We start from the raw sequence: 27,744 nt of genomic DNA, 5'->3' as shown, positions 1-27,744 counted from the left end.
ATTTGGAGTAAAGGGGTATAAATGCAAAGCTCAAGGGATTTTAGGCTCTAGTTTCTCATTCTCACTCTGATCAAATTTTCTTTTAGATGTTCTTGAGATCTGAGCCAGTAACCCTGCCATAACCTCTGGCTCAGGCATCCTAAATATTTCCCTTACTTATTTATCAGCCATATCTATTACAGCTACACATATATGCATCCTAACAAGCTGATTGCCTCATTGTTATGATCAGCTTTGTTTGTAGCTCACTGTGATGGTGTGATAGGAAGGATCACTTGTAAGTCCTTCTGAAACACATATTATATAAAGCAGTGAGACCTGCCTCTACTTCTTCTCAAGTTCAGGGGTTGAGTGTGATGCGTCTCATTCTAGATCGAGCTGTGTTCATCCTTACATCACAGTCAGACGCTGTCACCTGACACTGTGAGGTTGTTGTCTTTGTCTCTATTAACAACCCCTCCCCTCTTATGATTTCAGCATCCTCGTGTATACTCCACAGCCCCCAGTCTCCATACTTTGCAGTAATAAACACACACATGCTCCCGTTATTTTTTTCCATGTTTGTGCAACGCTGTAGCCCGGGCTCTGTTATCCCAACAGGGGGAGGCATGTGGATGTTTTGCGTGAGTCGACTTCAGGCTAAGGTGCTGAAGCTCTTCCCCTATGTCGTCATCATCTCATACATTTTTCACGGCCGGCTGTGTCGTGTAGGTGTCGTATATCAGACTTTGTTGTACTGAGGGACCAAGGCTATTATGTTCACTTTAATAAGTCTGCCGTTATGATGCATGGGGATGTTTGTGCAGTGTTGTTTTGCCAGTTGTGGAGATATACAGTAAAATGTGGAAGCAAGAAGGATATGCTTCATGAAATGTACATGTTCTAATGGTGTGCAGCACTGACTCTGCAACTTCCTAGTGTAACATGGTATTTAGATAGTAGCCAGGGGGGCAGGGCTGCATGTTTTCTGAAATTAAGGAAGCCTTGTGTTTCCCCATGAGGAGCACAAAGGCCATTAATACTATATAAGTGCCACAGTATCATTTGCCAGTGGGGAAGTAACCTGACTGGAGTGTGTGTGTTTATGTAAGTGCAAGCAGTCATGCATGTCCTTTTTGGACCTCTGCTAGCTCTCAGAAATCTGCCTCTCACTCCTTTACTCTTGCCTTTATCCAGGCCTGGAAACTGCAGTCACTCCAGAGCAGAGTGGAGAAATGATTAGCCAGCTTTTGACTGACCTTCTCCCCGGCTTAGAGGCAGCTTTAGGGGGCCCTTGAATAGATGACAACCTCAGGGTATATGGGATTCTGCACAAACTGAAACAGGAGTAAAAGACTTCCACTTAAGTATCTGGACTGACTTTAGCCTGGGCTGCAAAGGTATCTGGCCTTTTGTGGGTACTGCTGATGTCAGTATGAGAAGCTAAGCTGCTATGGAATGACATAGCAGAGAAATGGGACATTTCTTCATGTATCTGACCCACTTGTCTCTTGATGAGAGAACATTAGAATGTAGGGCTGAAATTATTGTCTCCGGGGGGGAATGTGAGGTGATGACATTAATACTCATTTTACAGTGTGTCTTACTGTTATCTACTGCAAGTATCTGGGTCAAAGTAAGGGTAAGAAGAAAAAGTCAACTGAAAATGAGCAGAATGATGTGGAGATTTGTGGCTTTAGAGCTTCCTATGATACATTATGGTGCTCTAAAAGGCTTTGTGTCGAGGTCTGGTTGGGGATATAGTTCACCAGGGAACAGGAAGTCTCCCTCTAATGTACCTGGTCAATAAAAAAGGTGTCTTCTGTACTATATGGTTCCATCTCTCTGCTGTTTTGTGAAAGGTAGTTATTTTAATGAGAGCCTGTAAGCACAGCAGAGTCCTATTGTCACCTGCTGAAGCATCATCCAGGCAACTAGTCCTGCTTATTCGGATCTCCACACTCTCTTTTTAGCACTTGGGGAAATACTGCCTCAACCTACTGTCATCCCATAGAAGGGTAGAAAGGGTAGAAAACTGTCTAGGTTGTTTGTATTTCTTTAAACCAATTACAGTTGTTTGGAACAGTGCCTTTCTGAGGAATGCTGGGGGGAGACCTTGTTTTGGTGGAACATTTGCATGTGGGGAGTTGAGCCGTGGCATTAAAATGATTAAATCCCCGCAAAAAAAACAAACAAACAAAAAAAAAACATCACCAAGACAGAAACAGGCCCACCGCTTTGTAGAGCTTGGCATTTGCAGCATGGAGTTCTAGCTCTGAGGTTGTTGTTGTTTCACGTGGAGAGGGTGACTTTGAAAATGTTAAAACACAGATAGTGGAAGGGGACTAGAAGTTGGCCAGTGGCGAGCTTATTTCAATAGATTTACCTCCTGTGAATTAGGCGAGCCTGTGAAACAGCTCAACAAGCCGACTGATGAAGTGTTCAGCCTTAAAATTGAAAGATTCACACTTTTAATTAAAATCACCAATAAAGTGAGAAAATTAGGATAACTTTTTATTAGTTTATCTTCAAGATGTAGCCTTTTCACCATAAGTGGTTGCATGATTTCGATCAAAATGTGACGGCATAACGTGAGGAGAAAGACATGCACAGTAAAGTGAGTGATTGGCTTTTCAAGGGCCTATTACGGCACAGTTTTCATTACTCAGATATTCATTTCCTCCCACTAGTTGATTCACAGAAGCCCCTCAGTGGGCCCCTTGTCTTTTTCATGTGGACTCATTACATTGACGAGTGGGGAGCTGCTACTTTGTGTGACAGCAAAGTGCGGGATGTTGTAACAACCTCACTGAGCTACTGCCACTGCTGTTGTTTCTCCTTTGATTATACCAGAGCCCTGGGACAAACCAGGTTACAGAACACAGCGTCTTCAAGGTCAGCCCTATTTAGTATGAATACTGTAGAGCTGAAGTAGAGTGGTGCTGGGTAAATAAATGACAAAAGCCTGCTACTTGTGAGCTTAGCAGTCAACCTTAACTATAGAAAAGGAATTCAAAGCTTATGAATGTTGCTTTTTAGAGGCGTGTAACAGCAGTTTTATGGTGCTGAATGCATTCATGTTGAATTGAACCTTGGAGGAGCATCATTTGTGATGTGCAAGGAAAATGTTTCTGGTAGTCGTAGGGTTATTTTTGGACCTCTTCTCCCTGCAGGATTTAGCTTTAAGGGGTACCTATAGTGAATTTTCATCGCTAGCTATTTCAAAAGATCACGTATAATACTAGCAGTTCCGTCAGATAACTTAAGTTATAGTCAGTTGTCAAGTCACTGCTCCGTCAGTCAGGCATAGTCAGTGACATGTGGCCTCCTTCATGGGCTGTTCCAGCACCGGTAGTGATGCAGAGACGTTGTTTTGTACGATTATCTGGGCTGCGATGGACTGGTCACTGACCTGTTCAGCAGACGCTAGTGGTGTAAGAAAATATCGGTTCTGCAGTATATCGTAATATTTCATTTCACAATACTGTATTGATATTAAAAAGTACTGTATCGATATTTTTAGGTATTTATTGAAATGCAGATATTGTGGAGGTTCATTTTTGTTTTTCTTTTTTGTTTCTGTTTTATTTATTATTATTTAACACTCTTATTAAACAATGTTAGTTCCTTTGTTGGGATTGCACAAAATAATGTTATGATGTTAGTTATGAACTCATAGAATATGAACATTTGAACAGGATCTTAAACTGTAATGCCTGTAAAACGCAATTTATGTTCTAAGACAGGAAAATTTTGTGAAATAGCATTAGATCCTGCTCTGATTAAAAAAAAAAAGTGTTTAATATTTGTGCATATTTCTGGTGTAATTCAATTCTTCAAGCAAATAATCATTTAAAAAAAGAAAGACATTTTTAAAAATTGCCTTTTTAACAGTATCATGATGTATCGTATTGTGATCCTAGTATTGTGATTTGTATCGTATTGCCAGATTCTTGCCAATACACACCCCTAGCAGACACCAGTCTAAGATGAAACATTATCAGTCAGTCCTGGTTCGCATCCTTAGGGCAATGGTGGAGTGGCTGCACAAACACAAACACAAACATGTGCGTTCCACTCCATCTTGCTCACTGACTGCTGCTTGTTTACTCACACTTATCACCCAGAAACAACATGGGTTCATCACTTCTGGACGGCAGTGGCTGCTCCTCATAGGTTCTGGCCCGTGCGTAATTCACATAATAAAAAGGTCCGGTGTGGTGTGTTTATGCATTTTTTTTTAAACTGAATTAGCACCTCTCTTGCTTATGAGTAATACAGAAAACACAAATAACGTGATAATGACCAGTACAGGTACACTTTAAATGGAAATGTTTGTCTGTGTTACATAAAAACTTTTGCTAAATTCTTTGCTGCCTCAACGAGATGTTACATCATGGGTTTGTTTGGTGAAAACAAGATGTAAATGAATAAATAATTGTTCATCGTGCGTTTCTTCCAGCATATGCCTGGGCCTCGTGATTATTTTCAAACCAGTAGCTGGCAGATCAGTCAGTTTTAATTTACGGCTGGCGTCTGCCCAGTCCCAGGAGTATCCCACACTCATATATCTGTTCTTTTCTCATCTTCAACATCACCAGCTATGGTTGCTATGGTTTCATTGTTGAAATCCTGGTGTGACTATTCCTCATCAACACTCCTGACACACCAGGCTAATTATCTGACAGTTACTTACACAGTCAATGTGACAATCCCCATCCCTCCCATCAAACTGTCTGCTTGTGTTCCCGCCTGCCTTCTCGTGTGTGCGTTTGCATTAGCATAAATCTGATAACCCATCGCTACAGAGATCATTTATGGGAGGCTAATATTAAAAGTGGCATAGCCAGGAGGTCAGGGCATGGTTGTAATCTCGCACATCCTGGAAAGGAGGTGTCTGGCTTTAACTTTTACATTATGGACTTCAGAGTGATAGGAGACAGACAGGTAGGTAATTGATGCGTTATATATGAGCAGCACTTGAACTAAAAGCTGAAAAGGAAGTTGAGAATCAGGAAGAAATAGTGAAAATGAATCCGATTCTAGATGATAATTTTGTGTCAGGAGCAAGACCACACAATACAATTAGAGCTTTAACAAATATGCCCTCAGTGATTAAATCTAAAGGTCAGAATCTATATGTAAAGTTGTGTGAAAGTTATTGTTATAGAATTCAGTTGGCACTGTCTGGTATCTCTCAGCGCATCCATTTAGATGTCTCTCTACGTCCCTACCTCTCTGTGTGATTCTGTCTGTTTTCCGTCTACTCTTGTTTGTTTCTGTTCAGCCCGACGCCTCATACAAACTGATAACATCCTCCTGGCGGCTTGTGTCGGCAGTTTGATTCATTTCAGTCTGAATCCTGGCCTCCGTCCCACTGCGGCATCTAAAGTGCATTTCAGGTCACATGCTACAAATGCAAATTCAGATCATATGCGAGAGTCCGTATAGATTTGACAGCAGAATTTTTTTGTCTCTGGTGGCACTGCTTTGCCTCGCTGACTGTATTGAAATAGAAAACGGTTCTATTCAATGTCTTGGTAGATGTATTTTAGGGAATTCATCCTCTAAATATGCCTAAAATAATTATGGCTCATTTTCTCTTGTTTATATCATCACAACTTGAATCTTTTTACCTTTTTGAGTGTTTAATAGTGAAAATAAGAACAAAGGATAAATTTTAAGGGACCTCATTAGTCAGGGCTGGAATATTTGTTGTGTTTTTAGGATTTTAATGAGTAAAGTGGGAAACATTTCCACAGGGACCACAGTCCTTTTTCAGTCAGGCTCAGAATAGTGGCATGAGAAAATTATGTGAATGTCATATTCAGATCCAGTTTTATACTGGTCCTGTAGGCAGACTCTGGTTACATGTACTGTGCATGTACATGTATGTTACGAATAAAAGTTTAAAGTAGCATCAGAGAGTAACAAATCAAAAAGAACACTTGTTATTACTTCTGCCTATAACTGCTTCCCCTTTGTCCCTCATGGGTTTGACAGTAAAACATAGTTGAAACCAGCCCTAATTTAATTCCACAGAGTGTTAAGTGCTAAATATTCTCGCCAAGTGGATTTCTTTGAAAGGACTGTTAGCCTTCCAGCAGCGAAATAATTGAGCTGTCACTGCATTACCGGGTTATTCCCAAACCATCGCAGGCTGGTGCAATTCTGTGAGGATTTTGCCGATTGCCACTGCATTTAAAAAGCTTCCTCATCGAAGAGTGTCTTTAATGTCTAGTACCAACTGGCCTCTCTTTCACTATGGAGCTCGCTCTATTTCTGGCTCTCTTTCTCTCATCCCTCCCTCTGTATGTCTGTCTCCCCTTTCTCTTCCCTGTTCCTCTGTGCCAGTGCTCAGCAAGTTCATACAACTGCTTTCATGCTTAGAGATCTGTGAAATAAACACAAAATGTTGGCCTGGCTCTCGGACATGGCGCAGAGTGAATAATGATTAAATTTTTTGGAAGCGAGCTGCTGCTGAGGCAATACATTAACCAGGCCCCATGTCTGCTTGGCGGTGGGGCGTCAACTAGACTGTTACCATGACAACGTGGCAATGTTAACGCAAAACACACAGTGCGTGCGCATGGTCTTCTGCTCGAATACTTCCGATATGAGGGTGTCAGTTCACATTCTTCCAGCCAGAGTACGAAACACTCAAAAAGTATAAAGTTATGTGCTTTTCATTAGTCAGCAAAGTACATTGTTTATCTTGGATAGACAGTGCTTTGCTGACAGACGCCGGTTGCTGCAGACATAGAAAAATTCTGATTTCCACTAAGATCTGCAAAGCGTCTTTTGATCAGAAGTGAATAAACGCTCAAGAAGTTGTGCAGCCAGGCTGAAAATTCTTTCAAAACTGTCCTTCTTAAATGAGTAGAATTGTCTATGCAGCTTGAGCTTCATGTGCTCCACTCCCCATGGTGTCATTAGCTGAGTAAAATGCAGCAGAAGGTACGTACAACTCCCAAGGCTCCTACGGTGCTAATTTAACATGTCTCCCTTTTGTTCTTTTCTATTTCAGAGGAAATCAAAGAGGAATCAGAAAAATTAAGGTAAGCAATTGATTAATTATAAAGTACAATAGAGACTGGGGGTCATTTAAAGTGTTTTATCTCATGGTGTGTTGTCTTTTTCTGCATGTTGAGGCAGAAAAATTCTATATAAGCAACAGCAAACATTATTGTGGCTTTCTCCTGTGTTCATTGTAGTAATGGGGATTAGAACCGTGTGTGTGTGTGTGTGTGTGTGTGTGTGTGTGTGTGTGTGTGTGTGTGTGTGCGTGTGTGTGTGTGTGTGTGTGTGTGTGTGTGCGCAGCTTCTAGTGTGTTTTGTTTGTCTCTGTGCTTGGCCCCCTTGCCTGCTCATTAATGGCTTTCTTCACAAACCCCTGCCTAATGCTCAACTTGCTTTTGAGAAGCTGTGTGTTGCTGTGTGTGTGTATGTTTCTGCTGTGCTTGTGTATCGGCTGCCAAGTAACGTGGGCTTTGGAATGAAACGTGGCATGAGTGCTACCTCTCCTCATCCCCATGCTTTCTTCCTCCTGCCGTCTCATTTTTATCCCTCACTACTTCCCCCCTGTCTTCCACCCTCCCTCTACCTTTATTCCCCATTATTTCTTTCCAGTCCTATTTTTCGGTTCTGTCGGGAACAGTCACCAACTTTGTTCAGACCTTTTGCTTTACACTTAGATTTTCTAGATCAAAGATTGATGGAAACAAAAACTACCTGCAGTCACAATCCACTCACACAAACACGGCTGCTTTTGGATTCAACTCGGGTACTTTACAACTCGTCTATTTTTCATGTAATATAGATGCAATAGTCTCTGAGTTCTACTCAAGAATACAAATACACGTTCTGTGAGGCCGCAGTCCTATTAAATCGGCTGTCTTTGTCCATTTATTCTGCAGCTCCATCACATACAAATCTGGTTTAAACAAGGATATCTTCAGTAGAAATAAAGTGTTTTCTGCCACAATGCTATTTTAATGATGCAGAACTATATTTACCCCTGTCATGGATGTTATGCGATCACTCCTGTTTGTTTCCTTGCCTGTCCATCTGTCTGTCTGTCTGTCAGCAGTATTATGCAAAAACTACTGCATCAATTTTCATGAAACTTGGTGGAAAGGTAGGGGATGGACTAAGTGTAAGCCCAGGAAATTGTGGAACATATCCACAAGAAAAGGGGCTGAAACTAAAATTGTTGCCAGACCACCAACAGATACAGAGAAGTTAAAAGTAGTTTATTTGTGCAGTATGAGAAAAAAAGTGAGCTGTTGGCCTCAGGGGAGTTCATGGTAAATATATAAGCATTGACGTAACACTTCTCAGGAAATTCAGTTATCAAATATATCTCTACACAGTATGAATTAAAGAGGCTGTATGTGATATTTCTGCTTTCAAATAATTAAAGAAATGGCCTAAAATTATCATTAGATTGTTAAAAATAAAGAGTTCTGAAGTTATATTGCAGATGCCGACGTGTAGGATTGTAAAGTTAGACATTGAATATTTTTACTCCGACGGGCCGGGGGATTTATGTGGCCACTAGAGGGAGTAGTGAGTCACTCTATTAAGGCGATTTGTGGTTTTACTGTGGCTGTTTATTGGCTAAAAACAGAGCTAAGCTAACAGCTATAATGTGAACTATCAGTCGAGGCAGTATGTGTTATTTTGACCGACTGTTGAAATAACCAATGAGATTCTGTTTGAAGAAGAAAACTTGATGACGAACAATGAACTTTATAATTTATTCAGTGAGTGATACAGGCAGTGGATACATTGCATTGATTTGTTGGTGTGTTCTGGTGCGTGACTTTCCTCAGGTGTTGAGAGTTTGTAACATCGATACTACATAGAACCCCTTTAAAACTTATTTCCAATTGTGTCTCATTATGAAACTTCAGTTTAGGTGAGGGTTTTGTCAGCTGTCAGCTCCATAACTGAACTGCCAAGCTTTTACCATAAGCACATATCAGATGTTACTGAGTCTCCATATGATGTTAATAAGCAGTCTTGAGCCTGTGGAGGATGGGCTGAGTGCAGCAGGATGGCCGACATTAAGCAGGGAATCCAGGAATAAGCCAGAGCAGCTCCCTGCAGACACTCTGCACAGTGGCTGAGACCCAGACAGATCAGACCAAACACATCAGCCTGGAGAGTGGGTCTTCTTTGCTGAATCACAGCTCTGCAATAACAATGGAGAGAAACCATTTTCCTCCCTGTGTTTTTAGAATAATTGATCTCTTCCCTTTTTAATTCTTGTTATTCAGTACGTTAGAGCTGTTGGAAATATTCTCTCCTTCTACTTTGCCTTTATTAATCTCTTCATTCGTTCTTGCTCCTTTAGTTCCTCCTGGTGGTCTCTTACATTATTCTAATTCCTCTGAAATCCACATTATCAGGGTCTGTTTCCTCTTGTGTTTCCAGCTCTGTTTTAAGATTTTTTCTCCTTTTACGAGGCTCCTCATCCCTGCTGTATTCTTCAGATTCTCCCTATGATTGTATCCTGCTACCCTCAGTGAGGTTGTCCCTCTAAAACAGCTGAAGTCATCCCTTTTCATTGCCAAGACATAAACAATGCAACCCCTCCCTCGCTATCTGTCTCCCTCCCTCCTTGCCTCAATCCCTCCCACCCTCTCCTTTTTTCTCTCTTCCTCTCATTCCAGCGAGTGCAGTTTGGGTGTGGTAGTTGTGCTCGGGGATGCTGAGCACACATGGCTGCTAAAAGCAATGGTCCATATTTCTTAAATTCTTTGTCACTGGTCTTTAAAAATTCAGAAAAAATCCCTCTAACTTTTGATTTAAGGTTTGTAACCAGTGTGAAACCTGGAGATGCGTTGTCAGCCTGAACACATGACTAAAATCTAAGTCTAAATGGCACATTTCTAGAATTACTGCTTCTCCTCCGAGAGATCAAGTGAAAAATTTGAAGCACTCAGGCACTATATTAAATTCACTCACTGTAATAAAAATTTGTTACTCTGCATTTTCCCCTGAGGAGTAAGATGCAAGGAAACACATTTTTTAAGATGTTGCACATTTAATGTCGTGGATGAGAAGAGGTTGTTCTGTACAGCGAAACATGCCGTTCTTAGCACACACTTTTTCATGCACCGTTAGTCTCGCCACGATGTCAAGAGGATGGTGAGTGTGTCAGGATGATTTTTGAACCCCGCTTCTCTTCTGGTGACTCCGTTTGACAGACTGGACCGTGTGATCGCTGTGTTTATCTCTCACTCTCTATATCTTTTTTTTTTTCCCATTCCTTCCTTAGCCCACCCAGTGGAGATGGCAAATCGGGTTCCAGCACTTTACCGCCAATCAAATCCAAGACCAACTTCATTGAAGCCGACAAGTACTTCTTGCCGTTTGAGCTGGCATGTCAGTCCAAATGTCCCCGCATAGTCATCACCTCGCTCGACTGTTTACAGGTCAGTGGCAGGACAAGTCAGACTGCAGACCCCCCAAAGGTTGGCCGGAGCGTTTCTATATTGAAGTCCACTGTTGAGGAGTCGACTCTGAAATGTACACGGTGTCCACAAGGTCTCTTTACAACTTAAAAAATTAACTACAAAAGCAATTGATGAGATAGGTTAATCAGATTTGTTCTTTGTACTCAGTGGTTTTCAAAGTTTTTAAAGACATTGTGGGATCATGAGCCCTACGACGAACTGGTGATACGTCCAGGGTGAACCCAACCCTCACCCATAGGTAGCTGGGATAAGCTCCAGCAACTCCGTGACCCCCTCATGGATAAAGCGGTTCAGAAGATGGATGGATGGATGTAGGTTCATGAGCAATCGAATCATTGGTCCATTTTTCTTCAATGAGAGATCAATCACTGCAAATGTTCACCTTGACCTTTTGACTGAATATGTGTCACCACAACTAGATAACCTTCATCCAACCATCATTTTCCGGGTAGATGGTGCTCCACCACATCGGGGACTGCATGTTGATAGGTTCCTGAATCAAACATTTCCAGACCAGTGGATTGGAAGGGATGGCCCAATTCCCTGGACACCTCATTCACCAGATATCACTCCCCTGGGTTTCTTTCTATTGAGTTACGTTAAAGATTTCATGTATTAACCACAGATACTGGGCATCAATGACCTGAAGTAAAAGTTCAGTGATGCTATTGACACCACTGATGAGGCTTATGATACAGTGAACATGGCAACAAATCCAGTACCGTCTTGATGTTTTTCGTGCAGCTAATGGCGCCCATTTAAAACTTCAATATCTATTTTTCATTACCTCCGCCAAGAAACAGGGGAGGTTATGTTTTCATCAAGGTTTGTCTGTCTGTTAGCAAGATAACTCAAAAAGTTATGGACGGATTTTGATACTGGCACAAGGAACAAATGATTAAATTTTGCTGGTGATCAGGGGATGGGTGGGACTGATCTGCCTTGGCGGAGTGCTTATCTAATTTTGTAATAATTTCCACAGATTTGTCAATTTATTTGCTTTTGTAATAAATGTGTTCAATTGTAAAGAGACTTCATGGATGCCTTGTAAATTCATACAGCATTTAGTGGGTTATGCCATTACAAGAAGAGGTTATAATACTTAACATCACAGTGTGTGCCTCTGTTTTTAATCCTGGTTGTGTGTGTGTGTATGTGTGTGTTTTGTGTTTGTATATGTATTTAACTTGTAGAAGCTGATAGCGTACGGCCACCTGACAGGCAGCGCCCCGGACAGCACAGCCCCGGGCAAGAAGCTCATAGACAGGATCATTGAGACCATCTGTGCTTGCTTCCAGGGACCGCAGACTGATGAAGGCGTACAGCTACAGATTATTAAGGTGTGCTCCTCTACTACATCATAGATTATTACCAATCAGAGCTCATTTACTAAGAATGCATCACTGTATCTCATCCAGAGGTCTGCTCAGCTTTATTTTTATTTATCTGTATATAGTCGCAGCACTTTTTTTCCACCCAAGATGCCCCTTCAGAGCATTTTTGTTAGAATGTGAAGATTGTTTTAGCACATTAATCAATACGCAATTTCAAAAGATTGGTGTGTAATTATGGTTTAAATGGGATCTTAATTCAAAGCAGACTTTTCATTCAGCATCGGTGTAAAGTGGTAATTGTTGTATAACATCCTACCCGTTAGTAGTTTTATTTGCAGTTTTTGCAACATTTCATCGAGGTCACAGGCGAAAATATTCTCCTATAATGTAGTTTGAGTGGAGGCGGGTGTAATATGTTTCACTCTAATTGAAGGGAATGACTTTGAGCTGGGTAATGTTGTCTTAGTGTCAGATATGAAATTATAGTTTGTTTAAAAGCTACTGTATTCCTCTCCTGGTTGCTACAGTACATCTGTTAATGTGATCTGACACGGAAGAGTTAGATGTATTATGTAACCAGGTTGGGGCCAGTAAAAGTACCTGAGGGCAAATAAAACGGTGCTGCTTAAATATGACACTGACATGTAATATTTCCAGGGCATTTATGAAAGGGGCTCTAGAGACATAATGCAAGAATTGTGTGTAAATCCTCTATTTTACCTACTTCACATGCTCTCCTTCTTTTTGTCTTCCCTTCGTCTCCAGGCTCTGTTGACAGCGGTAACCTCCCAGCACATAGAAATCCACGAGGGCACCGTCCTGCAGGCAGTCCGCACCTGTTACAACATCTACCTGGCCAGCAAGAACCTCATCAACCAGACCACAGCCAAGGCTACGCTCACACAGATGCTCAACGTCATCTTTGCACGCATGGAAAATCAAGCAGTATGTCCCGCCTTCTGTAGAGATTTTCACTTACGCTATAACGCACAATGCTGTTTGCAGAGTAAGCACACAAAGTCTTGAGAGAAAGAGGGCAGCTTCTTTCTTGAGCCACTAACTGACTGAAATCTGACACTGACAAAAGCAAGATAAAGGCAGTGTAGCTGTTTGTAGGATCAAATTTTAAGACTCGAATATGTGTTGATGCTGCAGTTTTAAAATGCAGCAAGCGGAGTCAGATTGGACTGTAATATAATATAAACATTATATTCCGTGAATCTTTGCTCTAGATGGTTTACTCAAGTCACCTCTTCCTGATTTTAATTAAAATTTGTTGTTTGCTTTGTGTCCAGAGGGACATTTTAGGTGTTGCCTTCCAAAAAAAAAGCTTGCTCTAATATCATCTTTTTCTTTTTGAATGACACTTTTTCCCTCCTCACCTGCCTCCCTCCCTTCCTTTTGGACACATAGCTTACAAATCACAAGCTATCTTGGTCTCTGGCCTCCAGAAAGCGTGACCGCCAGGTAAAAGCGTGCAGGACTGCTATGACTTGCCTGATCAGAACTCTTCTGAACTCCTCTCTGTGTGTCTGTGTTTGCGCATTAAGCTTTACTCCATCCACTCATGCACTCATCCGTTTCCTTCCTTTGCTCCTGTACTGCACTGGAGCAGGTATGCTGTGTACTTCTTCCACCATATGCTTGCCGTGGCTTATGTTGACGTGCCTACAAATCATCTCGCTTTCCCGCACCTATTTACATTTTAGTTTACATTCACTCCTGAGCGTGGTACATGTCATTTCGCAGGTCAGCTGAGTCTGTCTCTTTCCTGTTATGTTTTCTTTCTCCTAATGTGGTTATTTCAGAGCAGCGAGGGACTGGCATTGTGCGAGACACAGGCAGGGAAATAGAAAGAAGCAGTCAGGGGTAGAGATAGACAGACAAGGCAGACTTTGAGGCCGAGGCTTATTGTTGTGTTGTCATTGTCTGTGTAGTGTTGCACTGCTACACGGGGAGTTCCACTTTCTGTGCGTGTATGTGTGCTCTACCCTCCCGACTGCAGCTCAGCATGCTGTGATCACATGCGTATATACACAGTGTTTGTGTCACTCACTCACACACACTCAGCCTTCACTATCCGACTGAGGTGGCATTTAAATAATGAGCTTAGTTTGTTTGCGCTGTCTCGGCTGTCCCCTCCAGTCGAGGTGCGTTTGTCTGTCCTTGTTAACGTCGCTTATATCCAATACTAATTGTTTCATTCAGAGTTTTGAGTTATTGAATCCAGCAGCTTAAATTTGAATGTGACAATAGCAGCAAACTCATTTAATTAGCAACAAATAGCTCGTGATGAGAGTGTGGTTTTTAGAACTGAGATGTAATGGGTTTAATAAAAGCAGTTTATGTATGAAGTTGGTGAGGAATTCAGTTATTGCTTCGCCTTTTGAGGGAGAGAAGACTATGAACAGACATCATAAATGGTCGGGGGCTAGACAAAACAGACTGTCCATACAAATTCACATTGGTTATCATTCTTTCTTGGCAAATTTATAAATTTAATTACTCTTATTCATTTAAAAGCTAATGTACTGTGGAGAGAAGGGTCACCATCTATCACCATTGTTTTGTAAGTGTGTCACATTGTTTGTATTTCCATCTATGGCTCATTTTTCTCTTCAGTTACTGTGCTTTTTTCCTCCTAAGTCTGTCATTTGTTTTCATAACATTAATTCTGACCAGACTACAAATGCACTTGGTTTGAAAATGCACCATGGGCTGTTGTTTTTTAGCTTGGCTGAGAGAACGTCCACTGCTTGTATATGTTTGCAGCCGTTTCCGGAACTTGTATTAGTGTTTGTATTATTAAACAGTGAACTGTGCATACACTGCAAGTACTTTCCTTTTGGGATAGGCAGAAATGAGCAGTAGAAACCAACTTTGACTGCATCCATGAAGAAATCTAATGTCTGAGCATAACAACATATCCACTATTGTAGTATTTTCTTCAGGCTAACACTGCCTCATGACCCACTTCTGGCTCATGACACACCAAGCTAAAGTATTGCCACAGTTTCCAGCATTTCATATCAGCAGCAGCACTAACACATGTCAGCCATGACACATCTGTCAAGACATGCCTGTATGAGCCATTTTCCAGCAGAAATACTTCCTTCTACAACCAGGCTGAAATAGATTGGGTTCATAGGAGGCAGCATGAATTGATTCTGTAAAGTTTACTTTTTTGTTAGCATGTCCGACCACCTTTGGGTTTATTCATATAGATTTCAGTTCTAGTACATATAGTTGACACAGTCCCAGTGTTAAACAATCTGACACTGCTTGGACATGTGGAGGTGTTATAGCTCTGCTTTGGGCTCACTGAGTCCTCAGGAGAAGTAAACAAGTTATTCACACTAGTTAAAGCTGTTACGAGTATTAACCTGCCTTTTTATGTGTTTGTGTGTCTGTGTGTGTTCTGTGAATGCTTTTGCTTTTGCATGTGTGTGTTATCTGTGTACCTCCTTGTACGTGTGTGTCCCTTTAACCCCCACAGCTTCAGGAAGCGAAGCAGCTGGAGAGAGAGCGACACCGGCAGCACTCCCCGGTCACGCAGCACACGGAGCCCGACTCCCCGCAGCTGCAAACTCACATTCACCCACCACCTAAGGGTCTGGCCCCAGAGGCCAACGGGCCCGTCAGCCCCCCAACTCCCAGCGTTACCATCCCATCCATCCCATCCACCCCGTCCACCCCCTCCACTCCAGCCCCAGAGGGCAGCAGCAGGTCTGTGTCTGGAGACCAGGAGGAGCCGGGAGAGCAGGGGCCTGTTTACGAGAGTCCAGATCCAGAGAACGGGTCAGAGTTCTGTGTGGCTGAAAACGAACAGACTGAGGCAGACCAAGCAACTGCAGCAGCACAGAGTAAGAACACTCAGAAGGGTTTATTTCATACCCTTGTATTTTTGTAAATCAGATATATTTATTGATTTTTCTGGTGTGAAGGAAAATATACAATATTTGTTCAACTGAAGACAACGTTTTTCAATACACGAAACAAACTTCAGACTCCCAACAACCAAAATAAAACAAAACAAGACACAAAAAGAAAAAAAAAGGAAACCCCCCCAAAAAGAAAGACAAGGATCATTGATTTACTGCCTTTAGAGCCCCACATGATACAATAAATGAAATAATGAGCTGGGTGTTAAAGTTTGCAGAAGTCAGAGGGTTTTTGAGTTGTGGAAGTGCGTCAAAAAGAGGCCCATATCTTGTCAAATTTCATATTAGAGAAGTGAAGAGAATAGCGTATTTTTTCCAGACCAAGGCAAGACATTTTTACACTCTATTGATAATACATCTGACATACCTGAATAATAATAATAAAAAAAAAGTCTACCAAGGCTGTACCATCAGAAATTTTTTTAGCTATTCTGTATAAAATTTTCCCTTTACATTAAGCTAAAGATGCTTTTCTGATTCTGAAATCATCGTTTTTAATTTTGTAGGACCATCTCTTCTTTTACTCAAATGTAAATCTGGCAAAATTTGCTTTGACAAACCTTGTTTAATTGCATAGATACACTTTCCATATCATAAAAATTTCATTCCAAATAAAATGTGTCACCTCACATATTTTTATGCATAATTCCTGGCTATTATGCCTGTTGCTAGAGAATTTAAGGGCTAAAGACCCTGAACATGCACCGTAAAAGCTTTTCTCATGGCAATTTATGCACTTTCCGGTGAGGAGAAGAACCAGCGTTTACTGTACAAATTATTTGACACAGCATTCAACACTGGAGCGGTTTATTCACTGAAAGGACTAGTTTTGAATAAAAAGAGCAGGATGAAAAGGTAGTTTTTATTAGTTACATCAAAAGCACCAAAACACCCTACACCTTTCAACTACACAAAAAGGATATTTTTCAAAGTGTTTGTGCATGTTGTGTTCAGATGCAGAAGCCCAGCAGCATTCAGAGACCGGTGAATTGGAGGACGAAGAGACTCCTAACTATGAGGAGAAAGCCCAGGAAATCGTCCAGAGTATACTACAAGAGGTGGTCAACACTGTTGCAGGAGGTGAGACATGCTACTCAAGGTCATTATTATTTTTTTACTAAATGAAAGCACAAGTTTGTAAAAATATTCCTCATATATCCCTTCACAAATTAACTGTCAAGGGTATTCGTCATAGTACATTAGAAGCTCGATAAGCAGCAGCCACATCACAGCGTCACGACCTCCTGTCATCTGTTGGTTCTGCAAAACACTTGCAAATTTGTCCCCACTCCTGTCAGCTGGAGAACATTTCATGCAACTTAGAATCTTTCCTGAAATGCATATTAAAGAGATTAGGTAAACTTTACTGACTCTACAAACTCCCTATAAGGGCAGGTAAACTGGTTCTGATGTGTGCTGGATAACATGTACCCCTCCTAGTACAAAATGTGTCAGCAAGAAGACACAAAAGTCTTAGTAAACACGGCCTTCTGTAAATAAATAACAGCCCAAGCTGCTGGAAGCTCCACTGTAATTTTAGGTCAGGTCACACTCCCTGACGTTCTCCTAAATCATGACAAAAAGAAGTCAAAGCACTCTTTCTGTTTGTGTCGTACTTAAAAAAGCCTGTATTTTTCAATGGCTGGAAAAACCTCTAATACCTCACACATACAAAAGTCTTTGGCTTCCCTTTTTCAAACACACTTTTACCCTTGAGCAGAATTGTGACAAACAGGCTTTAATGGATGGGAGCAGAAATGCACTCTAGTGTCCTCACTTAACCTGATATTTCCCTTTGATACTGTTTCTGCACCACTGTCATTTTTTGTCTTTGTCCTTGAACAGAACATCATGTCAGTGCAAATTAGGATACAATGGTTTATTATATACTTGTCGGCAATAAACCGTACAGTTCCATTAGTGCATCCTTTATGGTGTTTATTTATACTGGGGATCAGTGTGACACATCTGTTAATCCAACTCATCCACAGGGCACTGCCTGGACCCTGCAAACCTCTGCTCTGACACCAAGGAGTCTGGTGAGCCGGCGGAGTCAGAGCCAGCTGAAACGGCGACAGAAGGCACCCAGAGCTCCCTGGAGGACGAGGGCACTGTTGGTAGCGACAATGAGCATGTCCACGCCAATGGCATCCCCGGCACACCTATCTCTGCCAGCTTCACCCCTTCGCTGCCTGATGACAGACTGTCTGTCTCATCCAATGACACTCAGGTGAAGGATGGACTATTTTGAAATGTGTAACCCATATACATTGTTTAATAGCTGACAAATCTAGATGAACCACTATATTGACATATTACCTGCTACTTTTTTAACCCATACAGACCCAGTGCTACTTTTGTGGCAGTTCCCAAATATATTTTTCTCTATATTGAGCCTTTCTTAAGTGATTTATCATTATTTATTGTAATATTATGCTCTGTATTTTGCATTTTTTGGTGTAAATCATGTATTTTCCCAATATTTAATTCACTGGCCATGTAGATGTTCATTAAAGCTTAGAGTACATTCGAAGGATATGACATCAGAAACAGAGAAAACTGACGAAATAGTGACTTTTTCAGTAAAATATATCATTAACTGATCATAAAACAAGTGTGTCCATCCACTGTCATTTATCAAACTGCACAGGTTTTACTGTTGAATCAATATTGTAGAAGATGACGGTGTTTCCACGTTCACTATGGAGCCTCTGAATGTCCAAATGGGTCAGATCTGATGAACATGAAAAGATGAATAACTGCATTATACACCAATTATTTCAACGTGTTGATAGATTTAGTGGTTGAGAAATTATTAAATATTTTAGATCAGTAGATGGTTCGGTTACGAGTGGCTATTTGGGTCTTTATGGGTTGAATGGAAGTATACATGGAAGGTGATCAACGTTACAAAAATCAAATATCTGGGGGGGCTTTCTATCACATACCGTTTATGTAAGGTACTGTTTGTTGGAGGATACTGCGAACCGAGACTAATTTTACCATTTTGTTTCACTGTAGGAATCTGGAGCAGCTCCGGGCCAGCCGCCAGGTGCTAAATTCTCCCACATCCTCCAGAAAGATGCCTTCCTCGTCTTTCGCTCACTCTGCAAGCTTTCGATGAAGCCGCTGTCAGATGGGCCACCAGATCCCAAGTATGTCATTTAATGCAGTGTGGAAGGATGGAATATTGTGATTTTTTTTTTTTTTTTTTTTTTATGTGAAGGATTCTAGCTTGTTTTGAAAAATGTGCCTCAAAAACAGAAAATAAGAGCACACAATAATGTTCTATTACCAGTTGAGCTTTTTAACTATTAAAACTATATTAAGAAGTAGTCATTTTAGTTCCGAAGATCAGGAATGTCTTGATTCTTCAGCATTTGTCAGTAATAGTTAGTTTGACAATAGGACTTCCTTTGTGTCAGTCATATAATAAACAGCTCAGTTTGAGATATTTTCTACAGTTACTGAAGTTGTTATGGAAAAAAACGCTCTTCTAGTCATTATTCTGTGTGAGCATGCTGGATGTAAGAATAGAAATGAGTCATAGTTTAAAATGAGGATTGTTCCAGTGATAACAGGGGTGTCATGATAAATGGTGATAAAGGAGACAATGAGGCATCACTCAGGATTTTCTGAATCACTCCTCGTTTTCTGGAGGCACAGAATACTTTTTAATGTTTCTGTTTTTTGCAAACAACAGTGGGAGAAGGACATAAACTGATTTATCTACTGTCATTTTCCATATTAAAGCATATGATCAGCTCATCCTGATGCAAAAGCAAATTTTTTTTCAGTGAAATTAGACTTCCTGCGTCTGATTTTTGTTTCTTAAGCATCACACCATATTTTCTCAGTATTTGAAACCTAATGTACTATGATCACGTGTGTTTGCTTTGACAGATGACGGCTTATCTCTAAATACCATTTTCAAGATCCTTTCGTAGATGTTATTCCCTAATTTTGGGGCAAGCTGAAGGAGTGGCACGTTTTTTTTGTCGTGCCATATAAATCCTACTCACCAGAGATTGAAGACATTGCAGAGAAGCAGCCAATCTCAGCATATAAACTAGCTGAAAGTATGTTTTTGAACTCGACTTAAAAATGCTTCAGATACGCAGAGGCTTTGATTTAGTTGCCCTAGCAATTCTTTGATGGCAGATGACGTCTGTAACTCTCTGATGGAAAGATGCAGTATGATGTGGTCTTTCACTGCATTACACTGCTATTTCTTAGAGGTATTAGTTGAAGTAGACATAAACAGCCTTACATATAAAAGGTGTTAAAGTGACTTATCTTTTTTTTATTGTTGGAAGCATTATATGTCTGAAAATCATATTGTACATTATGTTCTAAATAGCTACAGCAGATGGCGGCTCAAAAGAATCCATTGAACTAGTTTGGTCAAAGATACAGACTTGGACTTTATCATCTCTGTCCTATTAAAACATTCAGACTGACTCTATGGAGGCAGACATGTCACTATAACAACATCTTTAATTGGGTAGAAACCTAAATACCACAGAATTTTCAATCTTGAATCAACTTCCTCCCTTATTGTTTATTGTTCATTCGCATGTATACAAGACAATAAAAACACAATAATAACAGTAAAAGACATGCCAGGGAAGCCAAAAACCAAAGTGGTTTATCATGGGCCTCCCCAAAGACTTGAAATAAAAAACAATATTTACAGTGTATAATATGATATACAATCATAAATAAACAAAATTAATTAAAAGAAGGAAATAAGTCCAAAAAAAAAACAAAAAAAAAAACTAAATACATCGTAAGCAGTGCACGTAGAAATAAATAAGAATCGACAAAACTATGAAACGAAATTCAGAATGAAACTAATAAGTTATCTAACTAAGAAAAATGATAAATGAATCAAGAAGAGCAAACAAATCAGGTGAAAGTCGTGCTTGGATGTTCTATGAAATCCAGTTTTAGAAGTTTTTTTAATCTGGGTAAGAGCACACAGGTTTGCTGTGACTGGGTTAAATTGTTCCATATGATGGGGCCCCTATACAGTATTGTAAATTGTTTCTGATTGGATTTTGTCATAATCGGTCTTAGTAGATTCCGCTGTCTTGTACTATGGTGATGAATGTCTGAGTTGAACCAGAAGAAGCCTTTGTATTGATCAGGTAAACGTGAACTGTTATTAACAATTTTATGGACAAATAAGGCCTCCCTTGACATAGCAGACATAAGCCGCTTTTACACAGAGATCCTGGAAAAAAGATGAGATGGTGATCCCACCTTTTTTCCATCATTGACTGATTTCCACAGCCAAGTCAAAGGAGTAACAGAGGTGAGACAGGCTGGACTTTTACACAGCGGACCTGCTTTCCAGAATCAAAGGGGCAGTGACACAGCGTGTAGTGTGACTTGCATGTTGAAAATACCCAGAGCATTGTGGTGTAGCTAACCTCTCCAGAATCTTTCACCATTCCACAAATGTTAGCATGGATAGAGTCCTCCGCCTGAAGTGACAACAGCTCGCAGATCTCGGTGTCTCCCCATTTCGACATTGTTCTGGTTGCAGTGATATGTTTGTTTACTGTGTACGGCTTGTTCTCATTTTTAAATCCCAGGGGTCGCACATGCAAACATCATGAAAATCTCACACCCTGGTTGTGGAATGAAAGGTGTTCTGTTTACGTAGTGTTCCACCTTCATCACAGCTCTGTTACTACCTCCAGAGGTGTTACAGAGCTGCGATAAAGGTGGGACCAAATGATCCCACCATTTTGTTTACACAGACGTCATTCCAGAATAAATGTGAAATATTCCCGTAGCAGAAGTGCTGTGTAAAAGAGGCTATACTTAGTTCTACAGCTGTTCTAAAAGCTTTTGTCTTGGCTTTTCTGCAGGTCCCATGAGCTGCGATCGAAGGTCTTGTCCCTCCAGCTGTTGCTCTCCATCCTGCAGAACGCCGGCCCCATTTTCAAGACCAACGAGATGTTCATCAATGCCATCAAGCAGTACCTGTGTGTGGCTCTTTCCAAGAACGGTGTCTCCTCAGTGCCTGAGGTCTTTGAACTCTCCCTCTCCATTTTCCTCACTCTGCTCTCCCACTTCAAGACACACCTCAAGATGCAAATCGAGGTAACACTTTTGTAACTCGATGCTGCACTTATCAAGAACATTTTTGTATTCAGGCCCTCAGGAGGAGTACTACTGAGAGATCTGTGAGCATGATGTGATGCAACAGAAAGTAACTTTTAACTTGACGCCAACTTTGTCAAATAATTTCTTCTAACCTACAACAGCCCAAGTACAGCAACAACCTGTGATACTAGCGACGTGGCATGGGCTTCTGACAGCGTTACTTGCTGCTCTCATTCTTCAGCAGCGTTCTGTTCGTGTAACTGTGTTCCTTTCATATTTTTCTCTCTGTTTAACGTGCATATCCAGGAAAACCCTCATGAACTAGCACAATAGCTATATTTACTTGCCCACCCACCACATCTTCATGAAAAGCAAAATCTCGCACCTTTTCTGGTAGCTGATTATATTTCTGGTAAACACTGAAAAATGAATTAAGTAGAAACATTGTATGAAAGTGGAGGCGATATCAGTAAATGAATTAACTGCAGTGCAAAGAATTGTTTCTGTTCACTCTCTAAAATTATAAATTACGTGTATTGTTCCATGAGGGGTGGCACGGTGGAAAAGAATAGAATAGAATAGAATAGAATAGAATAGAATAGAATAGAATAGAATAGAATATCTTTATTGTCATTTTAACAAGTACAATGAAATTTAAGTGTATATTAATATTATAAATTAAACATATATAGAACCTACTATAAACAGACAAATAAAAACAGCTAAAATAAATGAGCACTGTTGCCTTACAGCAAGAAGGTCCTTCCTCCAACTGTCCAAAGACATGCAGCTTAATATGTTACTTGGCCAGTCTAATGAAACTTAAAAATACATGTAGGTGGATGTAAATGTTAGAGTGAGTGGTTGTTTGATGAATCGCCACTCACGACACGTCCACAGTGTACCCGCCTTCACCCTTTAGTAACTGAGATGGGCTTCAGCATCTCTGCAATTAAGCTGTTAAGAAAATGAATGAATGAATGATTTATGAGCTGTAACATAGGTTAATACAAATGAATGCACATTCTAGAGGTATTTTAAATGCCGTAACTTCACTTTTCTTTGTGTTGTGTTGGGATGCAGGAGAATTTAGTCTTGATCATGTGTTCAACACCTGACACCCGTGTCGTTGTCTTGGTTCCTGTTAGTGATGTTGTCTCATGGGTCATGGCCTTTGTCTGCAGGTGTTCTTCAAAGAGATTTTCCTGTACATTCTCGAGACGTCCACAAGCTCTTACGACCACAAGTGGATGGTCATCCAAACCCTCACCAGAATATGTGCAGGTCTGTGTTTGTGTTGCATTATTTAAAGCGAGTAGCTGCTTTTTAAAATTCACCATAAATGTAGAAAAATTATGTCGGTGTCATGACCTGCTCTGTTTTTCGGTCTCTTTCAGATGCCCAGAGTGTGGTGGACATCTACGTGAACTATGATTGTGACTTGAATGCTGCTAACATATTTGAGCGGTTGGTCAATGACCTCTCAAAAATTGCGCAGGGTCGTGGAGGCCATGAGCTTGGTACAACACCTTTACAGGTGCGATTTTAAAGACAAATGATTATGATTCAGCTTTACTGCAGAAAACACTAACATTTTTTTGCATCCCTGCCCAGGAGCTGACTCTAAGAAAGAAAGGCCTTGAATGTCTAGTGTCTATTCTGAAATGTATGGTCGAATGGAGTAAGGACCAGTATGTTAACCCCAACTCACAGACCAGCCTTGGTAAGACATTTATACACTTTTAATGAACGTAACTTTAATTCAGCAGCACTCTTTGGCAGCAGTTAAACTAGAGTAAAAATACAGCTGACCTCTCTTTTCATTTAGGCTGCACACATATAGAATTTAGTCTTTTGAATTGTCAAAGTTGCTGCAATTTCACTATTTATTTCATTTTTTCCATAAGATACTAATTTGTTGTTTGCAGAAAATGTAAGCTGTTTTGTATGAGTGTGTCATAGATAGGGAATAACTAGTCTAATCCTAAACAGCCATGCTTCTGGCAGCAGTTCATCATTAATGTTAACTGGGGTTAGTGATAAAGCTCACATCCATCAATCTGACTGCAATCAGTTGTTGGACTGACAGTTGGCATTCATCAGGAAAGCTACCGCTCCGAGAAGGAAAAGTGAGCATGTGTCGACTGAGCTCTAGAAGAGCCAGTGAGAAAATACCCACAGGCTAGCACAGACGGGCTTATCCAGGAGGTTTAGTCTAAAACAGAGAAATACCTTAGGCCGAGCCATGATGAAATGCCCCGTCTCCAACATCCAGAGCATATGCAGTGTGTAAGACCAGCCTCTGGCCTCGTCTACACACAGGGGGATTTCTAATGTTTGCCAAAGGTGGAGCTCAAATTATGGAAAAAATGCAACTTTCCAGAAAAATGTCTGTGAATGTATCCCACAGGCTTCTGGAAGTGTCCACAGGCTACCCTCAGGCTAATTTGTCAGGGCTAACCAGCCGAGGCAGTCGTATTCGCTGATTGCCACGTTAGCTCGCAAAACTTGCATATGACGTCTCATTAATAAACTGGCAACGCTATTAATTCAGCAGCTGAAATTGAATGTGAAATGTAAAAGTTTGGGTAAATCATCTCAGACTGGTAGTTTTTCTTGCTTTATTATTTATGATGACACACAAACATATTTTTTTGTTTTTGTTTTCTTATTTTCTTGGAAAACTTCAAAGCCAGAGCAGGTAAAGGCACCGAAGTATGGAGTGTTTTCGAGACAGTGTGTTGTTATTGTGAACGGAGCTGTTTATTTTAAGCCCCTCCTGGGTGTGTGTAGATTTAGGTTTTGTGTGAGTGTTGCATTAGACACCCTCTGTGTTGTTTGGGTTTGTTTTTCTCCCTTCATACCCCATAGATTGTAAAAATCATTTCTACCAGAATACTTGCTAATCTTCATTTCCTTGGTGCACATCCTAAAGTTGGAGTTCACTTTTGGTCAACTGCTCCCTTTCTCCCTTTGCCGTCCTCTGTGCTCTGTGCTCTGTTCTCTTTACTCTGTAAGCCTAAGAATGGGAAGCACACAGCCAACTCACATTACCGTGACACTGCCCTGAATGTTTTAAAGAGTTTCCGATGGGTAATGAGACCCCTGGTTGTAGCACAGGGTTACAGGATGGACCCATTCCAGCAGAGCTCAGCTAGTCAGGCTTAAGAAACAGCCTCTTTAAGCCTCCAAGTTCTGACTGCATCCTCTTTACCGCCTGAAGCTTTTAGATAATCCACCTTTTACAATACCCTCTCCCTTTCCTCATGCTCTGCCATGCACCGTTACACCTGCGATGTGTAAATAACTGTGAGCTCACTACAGTTTGTGGGGTTGTGACACTAGTATGCATACCTTCCCCGCTAACAACAATTACTAAGACGTCCTCAGGGTCAGTTCGTTCTGTGTTGCAGTTTTTTCTTCATTCACTGTAGTCTGTTTAGCCTTAAGTCAGTCCATTTCTTTTTTTAAGCCTTCAGGCTGAGTTTGTGCCAGTGACAGTTAAAGCCCTTACCTTTGTGACAGTCTCAGAGGATAACTTCATAACAGTGTGTTTTACTGATCTATCTTCCTTCAGGTGATCTTAACTCGTGTTTTTTTGCCCCCCAGGCCAAGAGAAACCATCAGAGCAGGATAGCACAGAAACCAAGGCTCCGGAGACTATAAACCGCTATGGGAGCATCAACTCTTTGGACTCCACCGCATCATCTGGCATCGGTAGCTACAGCACTCAGATGTCAGGCACTGACAACCCCGAGCAGTTTGAGGTCCTAAAACAGCAGAAGGAGATCATCGAGCAGGGCATTGACCTGTATGTTTTGCCACACACTTAAAAAGGTCTTGGTTTTATTTGACGCTGTAATGGTGCAGGCTACAGTGTGTTTTCTCTTCTTCTCTGGATGCTTCGCAGGTTCAACAAGAAGCCAAAGAGAGGAATCCAGTACCTTCAAGAGCAAGGCATGCTGGGAACAACCCCAGAGGATCTTGCTCAGTTCTTGCACCAGGAAGAGAGGCTTGATTCGGTAACAGCTCATCCTGTTTGCATTTGATACTTCAGCCAACAAACACTTAGAGGCTCATTCATATCACTAAGCCACTGAAGCTTGAGTTGTTTTTTCTCGCAGTTTAAGAAGAAAAACCAGCATACACAGAGTGATTTACACCATAAAACAGACTTTTTGTTTCATTCCAGTCCCTTCTTTATCCCATTATATTTTATTCTTAACAATTAATTATTGCAATGCTGTCCTATAAGTAACACAGCGGTAATACGGAGTGCACTGTGCATCGATTAGGAAGCTTCGAGGGGGTCTGAACACAGCACTAATCGACATTAAAGAATGATCATGATAACATCCATTTAGAGATGTGGGGTGCCACAGCAGTAACAATCAGACAGAAAAACTAATGAAAACATTTGTTTTAGAGGAAAAAATGACCATAATAGTTTATAGAATAGGTTAGGTTAATAGGTTATGGATGATAACACGGACTGATAAAGTACTTAATACTTTATTTTAAAATAATAGATGGCAGGGTGGACAATTAATAATTCCAAGTGTATGTGGTGAGCCAATACGAATCATAGTGTTTAGGACTAACACAGCAGTTTGGTTGTGGTATTAGGAGTTTGCCTTGAATCTCTTAGTGAATTTAGAATTCGTACACATTTGAGGAAGTAATTAGTTATTATTATTATTAGTAGTAGTAGTAGTAGTAGTTACATGTACAGGGTGGGGAAGCAAAATTTACTATATTTTGAGGCAGGGATTGAAAGACAGTGTATGACCAATTAGTTTACTGAAAGTCATGAGAATTTATTTGCCACAAGAAAATTTACATAATAGAAAATGTTTTTATTCTATGTGTCCTCCTTCTTTCTTAATAACTGCCTTCACACACTTCCTGAAACTTGCGCAAGTGTTCCTCAAATATTCGGGTGACAACTTCTCCCATTCTTCTTTAATAGTATCTTCCAGACTTTCTCGTAATAGTTTTGCTCATAGTCATTCTCTTCTTTACATTATAAACAGTCTTTATGGACACTCCAACTATTTTTGAAAGCTCCTTTGGTGTGACGAGTGCATTCAGCAAATCACACACTCTTTGACGTTTGCTTTCCTGATTACTCATATGGGCAAAAGTTTCTGAAAAGGTATGGATAATAGTGTTAGGTATGATTATGACATCAATATATGTTTGGTTTCAAAACAATTGACGTAGTGCCTGCTGAGAAAAAACAACTAAATGTTCATTGTAAATTTTGCTTCCCCACCCTGTATATGTAATCTAATTATGTAATTGAAATATAAATTAAATGTAAATGTAACCTGTTATTGAGAAAAGTATATGAATTGAAATCATAGCTACTATTTAAAATGCTGAAGTTCCATGTAGGCTATATGTGTAGGTTAAGTTTAGTCAATATGCAGAATATAACAGAACATTATAACATAATATCAGAATAGGTGTCAGTGTTGTTGGACAGGAACACCTTTCATTACTGGAAATACATTGTTATCTGTCTAAAATTATGACTAGGCTGTAACAAAAGTGAAAGTAATCAAACTTAACCCATAAAGACCCAAACAGCCAGCGATGACCAAAACCATCTACTGATGTAAAATGTTTAATACCTTCTGATCCACTAATCCTATCGATACATGTAAATAACTGGGGTAAAATGTAGTTTGTCATCTTTTCATGGTCATCAGATATGACCCATTAGGACGTTCAGAGGCTCTATAGTGAATGTAGAAACACCGTTACTGTCTTCTACAACACTGATTCACCCATGAAGTTGGGTCTGTGACAGTGGATGGAGACACTTGGTTTATGTTCAGTTAATGATAGATTTTTCTGAAAAAGTCACTTTTTCTTCCGTTCTCT

General features: G+C 40.5%; 1 protein-coding gene across 1 annotated transcript in view; it reads left to right on the top strand.

Annotated features, from left to right (window-relative positions):
• Nucleotides 1–27,744, top strand: part of arfgef1 (ADP-ribosylation factor guanine nucleotide-exchange factor 1 (brefeldin A-inhibited)) — a 57,387-nt gene that overhangs the window by 10,932 nt on the left and 18,711 nt on the right. The window contains 16 exon segments of the mRNA XM_030122740.1: nucleotides 7,007–7,037; nucleotides 10,265–10,421; nucleotides 11,657–11,803; nucleotides 12,563–12,742; nucleotides 13,211–13,264; nucleotides 15,294–15,660; nucleotides 16,693–16,818; nucleotides 17,730–17,968; nucleotides 18,760–18,893; nucleotides 21,618–21,852; nucleotides 23,040–23,139; nucleotides 23,253–23,392; nucleotides 23,470–23,578; nucleotides 24,548–24,556; nucleotides 25,465–25,666; nucleotides 25,766–25,877. Coding sequence (XP_029978600.1) covers nucleotides 7,007–7,037; nucleotides 10,265–10,421; nucleotides 11,657–11,803; nucleotides 12,563–12,742; nucleotides 13,211–13,264; nucleotides 15,294–15,660; nucleotides 16,693–16,818; nucleotides 17,730–17,968; nucleotides 18,760–18,893; nucleotides 21,618–21,852; nucleotides 23,040–23,139; nucleotides 23,253–23,392; nucleotides 23,470–23,578; nucleotides 24,548–24,556; nucleotides 25,465–25,666; nucleotides 25,766–25,877 — 2,342 coding nt within the window.

This window comes from Sphaeramia orbicularis, chromosome 20 (genome assembly GCF_902148855.1).
Source record: "Sphaeramia orbicularis chromosome 20, fSphaOr1.1, whole genome shotgun sequence".
Lineage (NCBI taxonomy): Eukaryota > Metazoa > Chordata > Actinopteri > Kurtiformes > Apogonidae > Sphaeramia > Sphaeramia orbicularis.
Note: the sequence above shows the minus strand (reverse complement) of the source record. Positions and strands in the feature narration are given on the sequence as shown.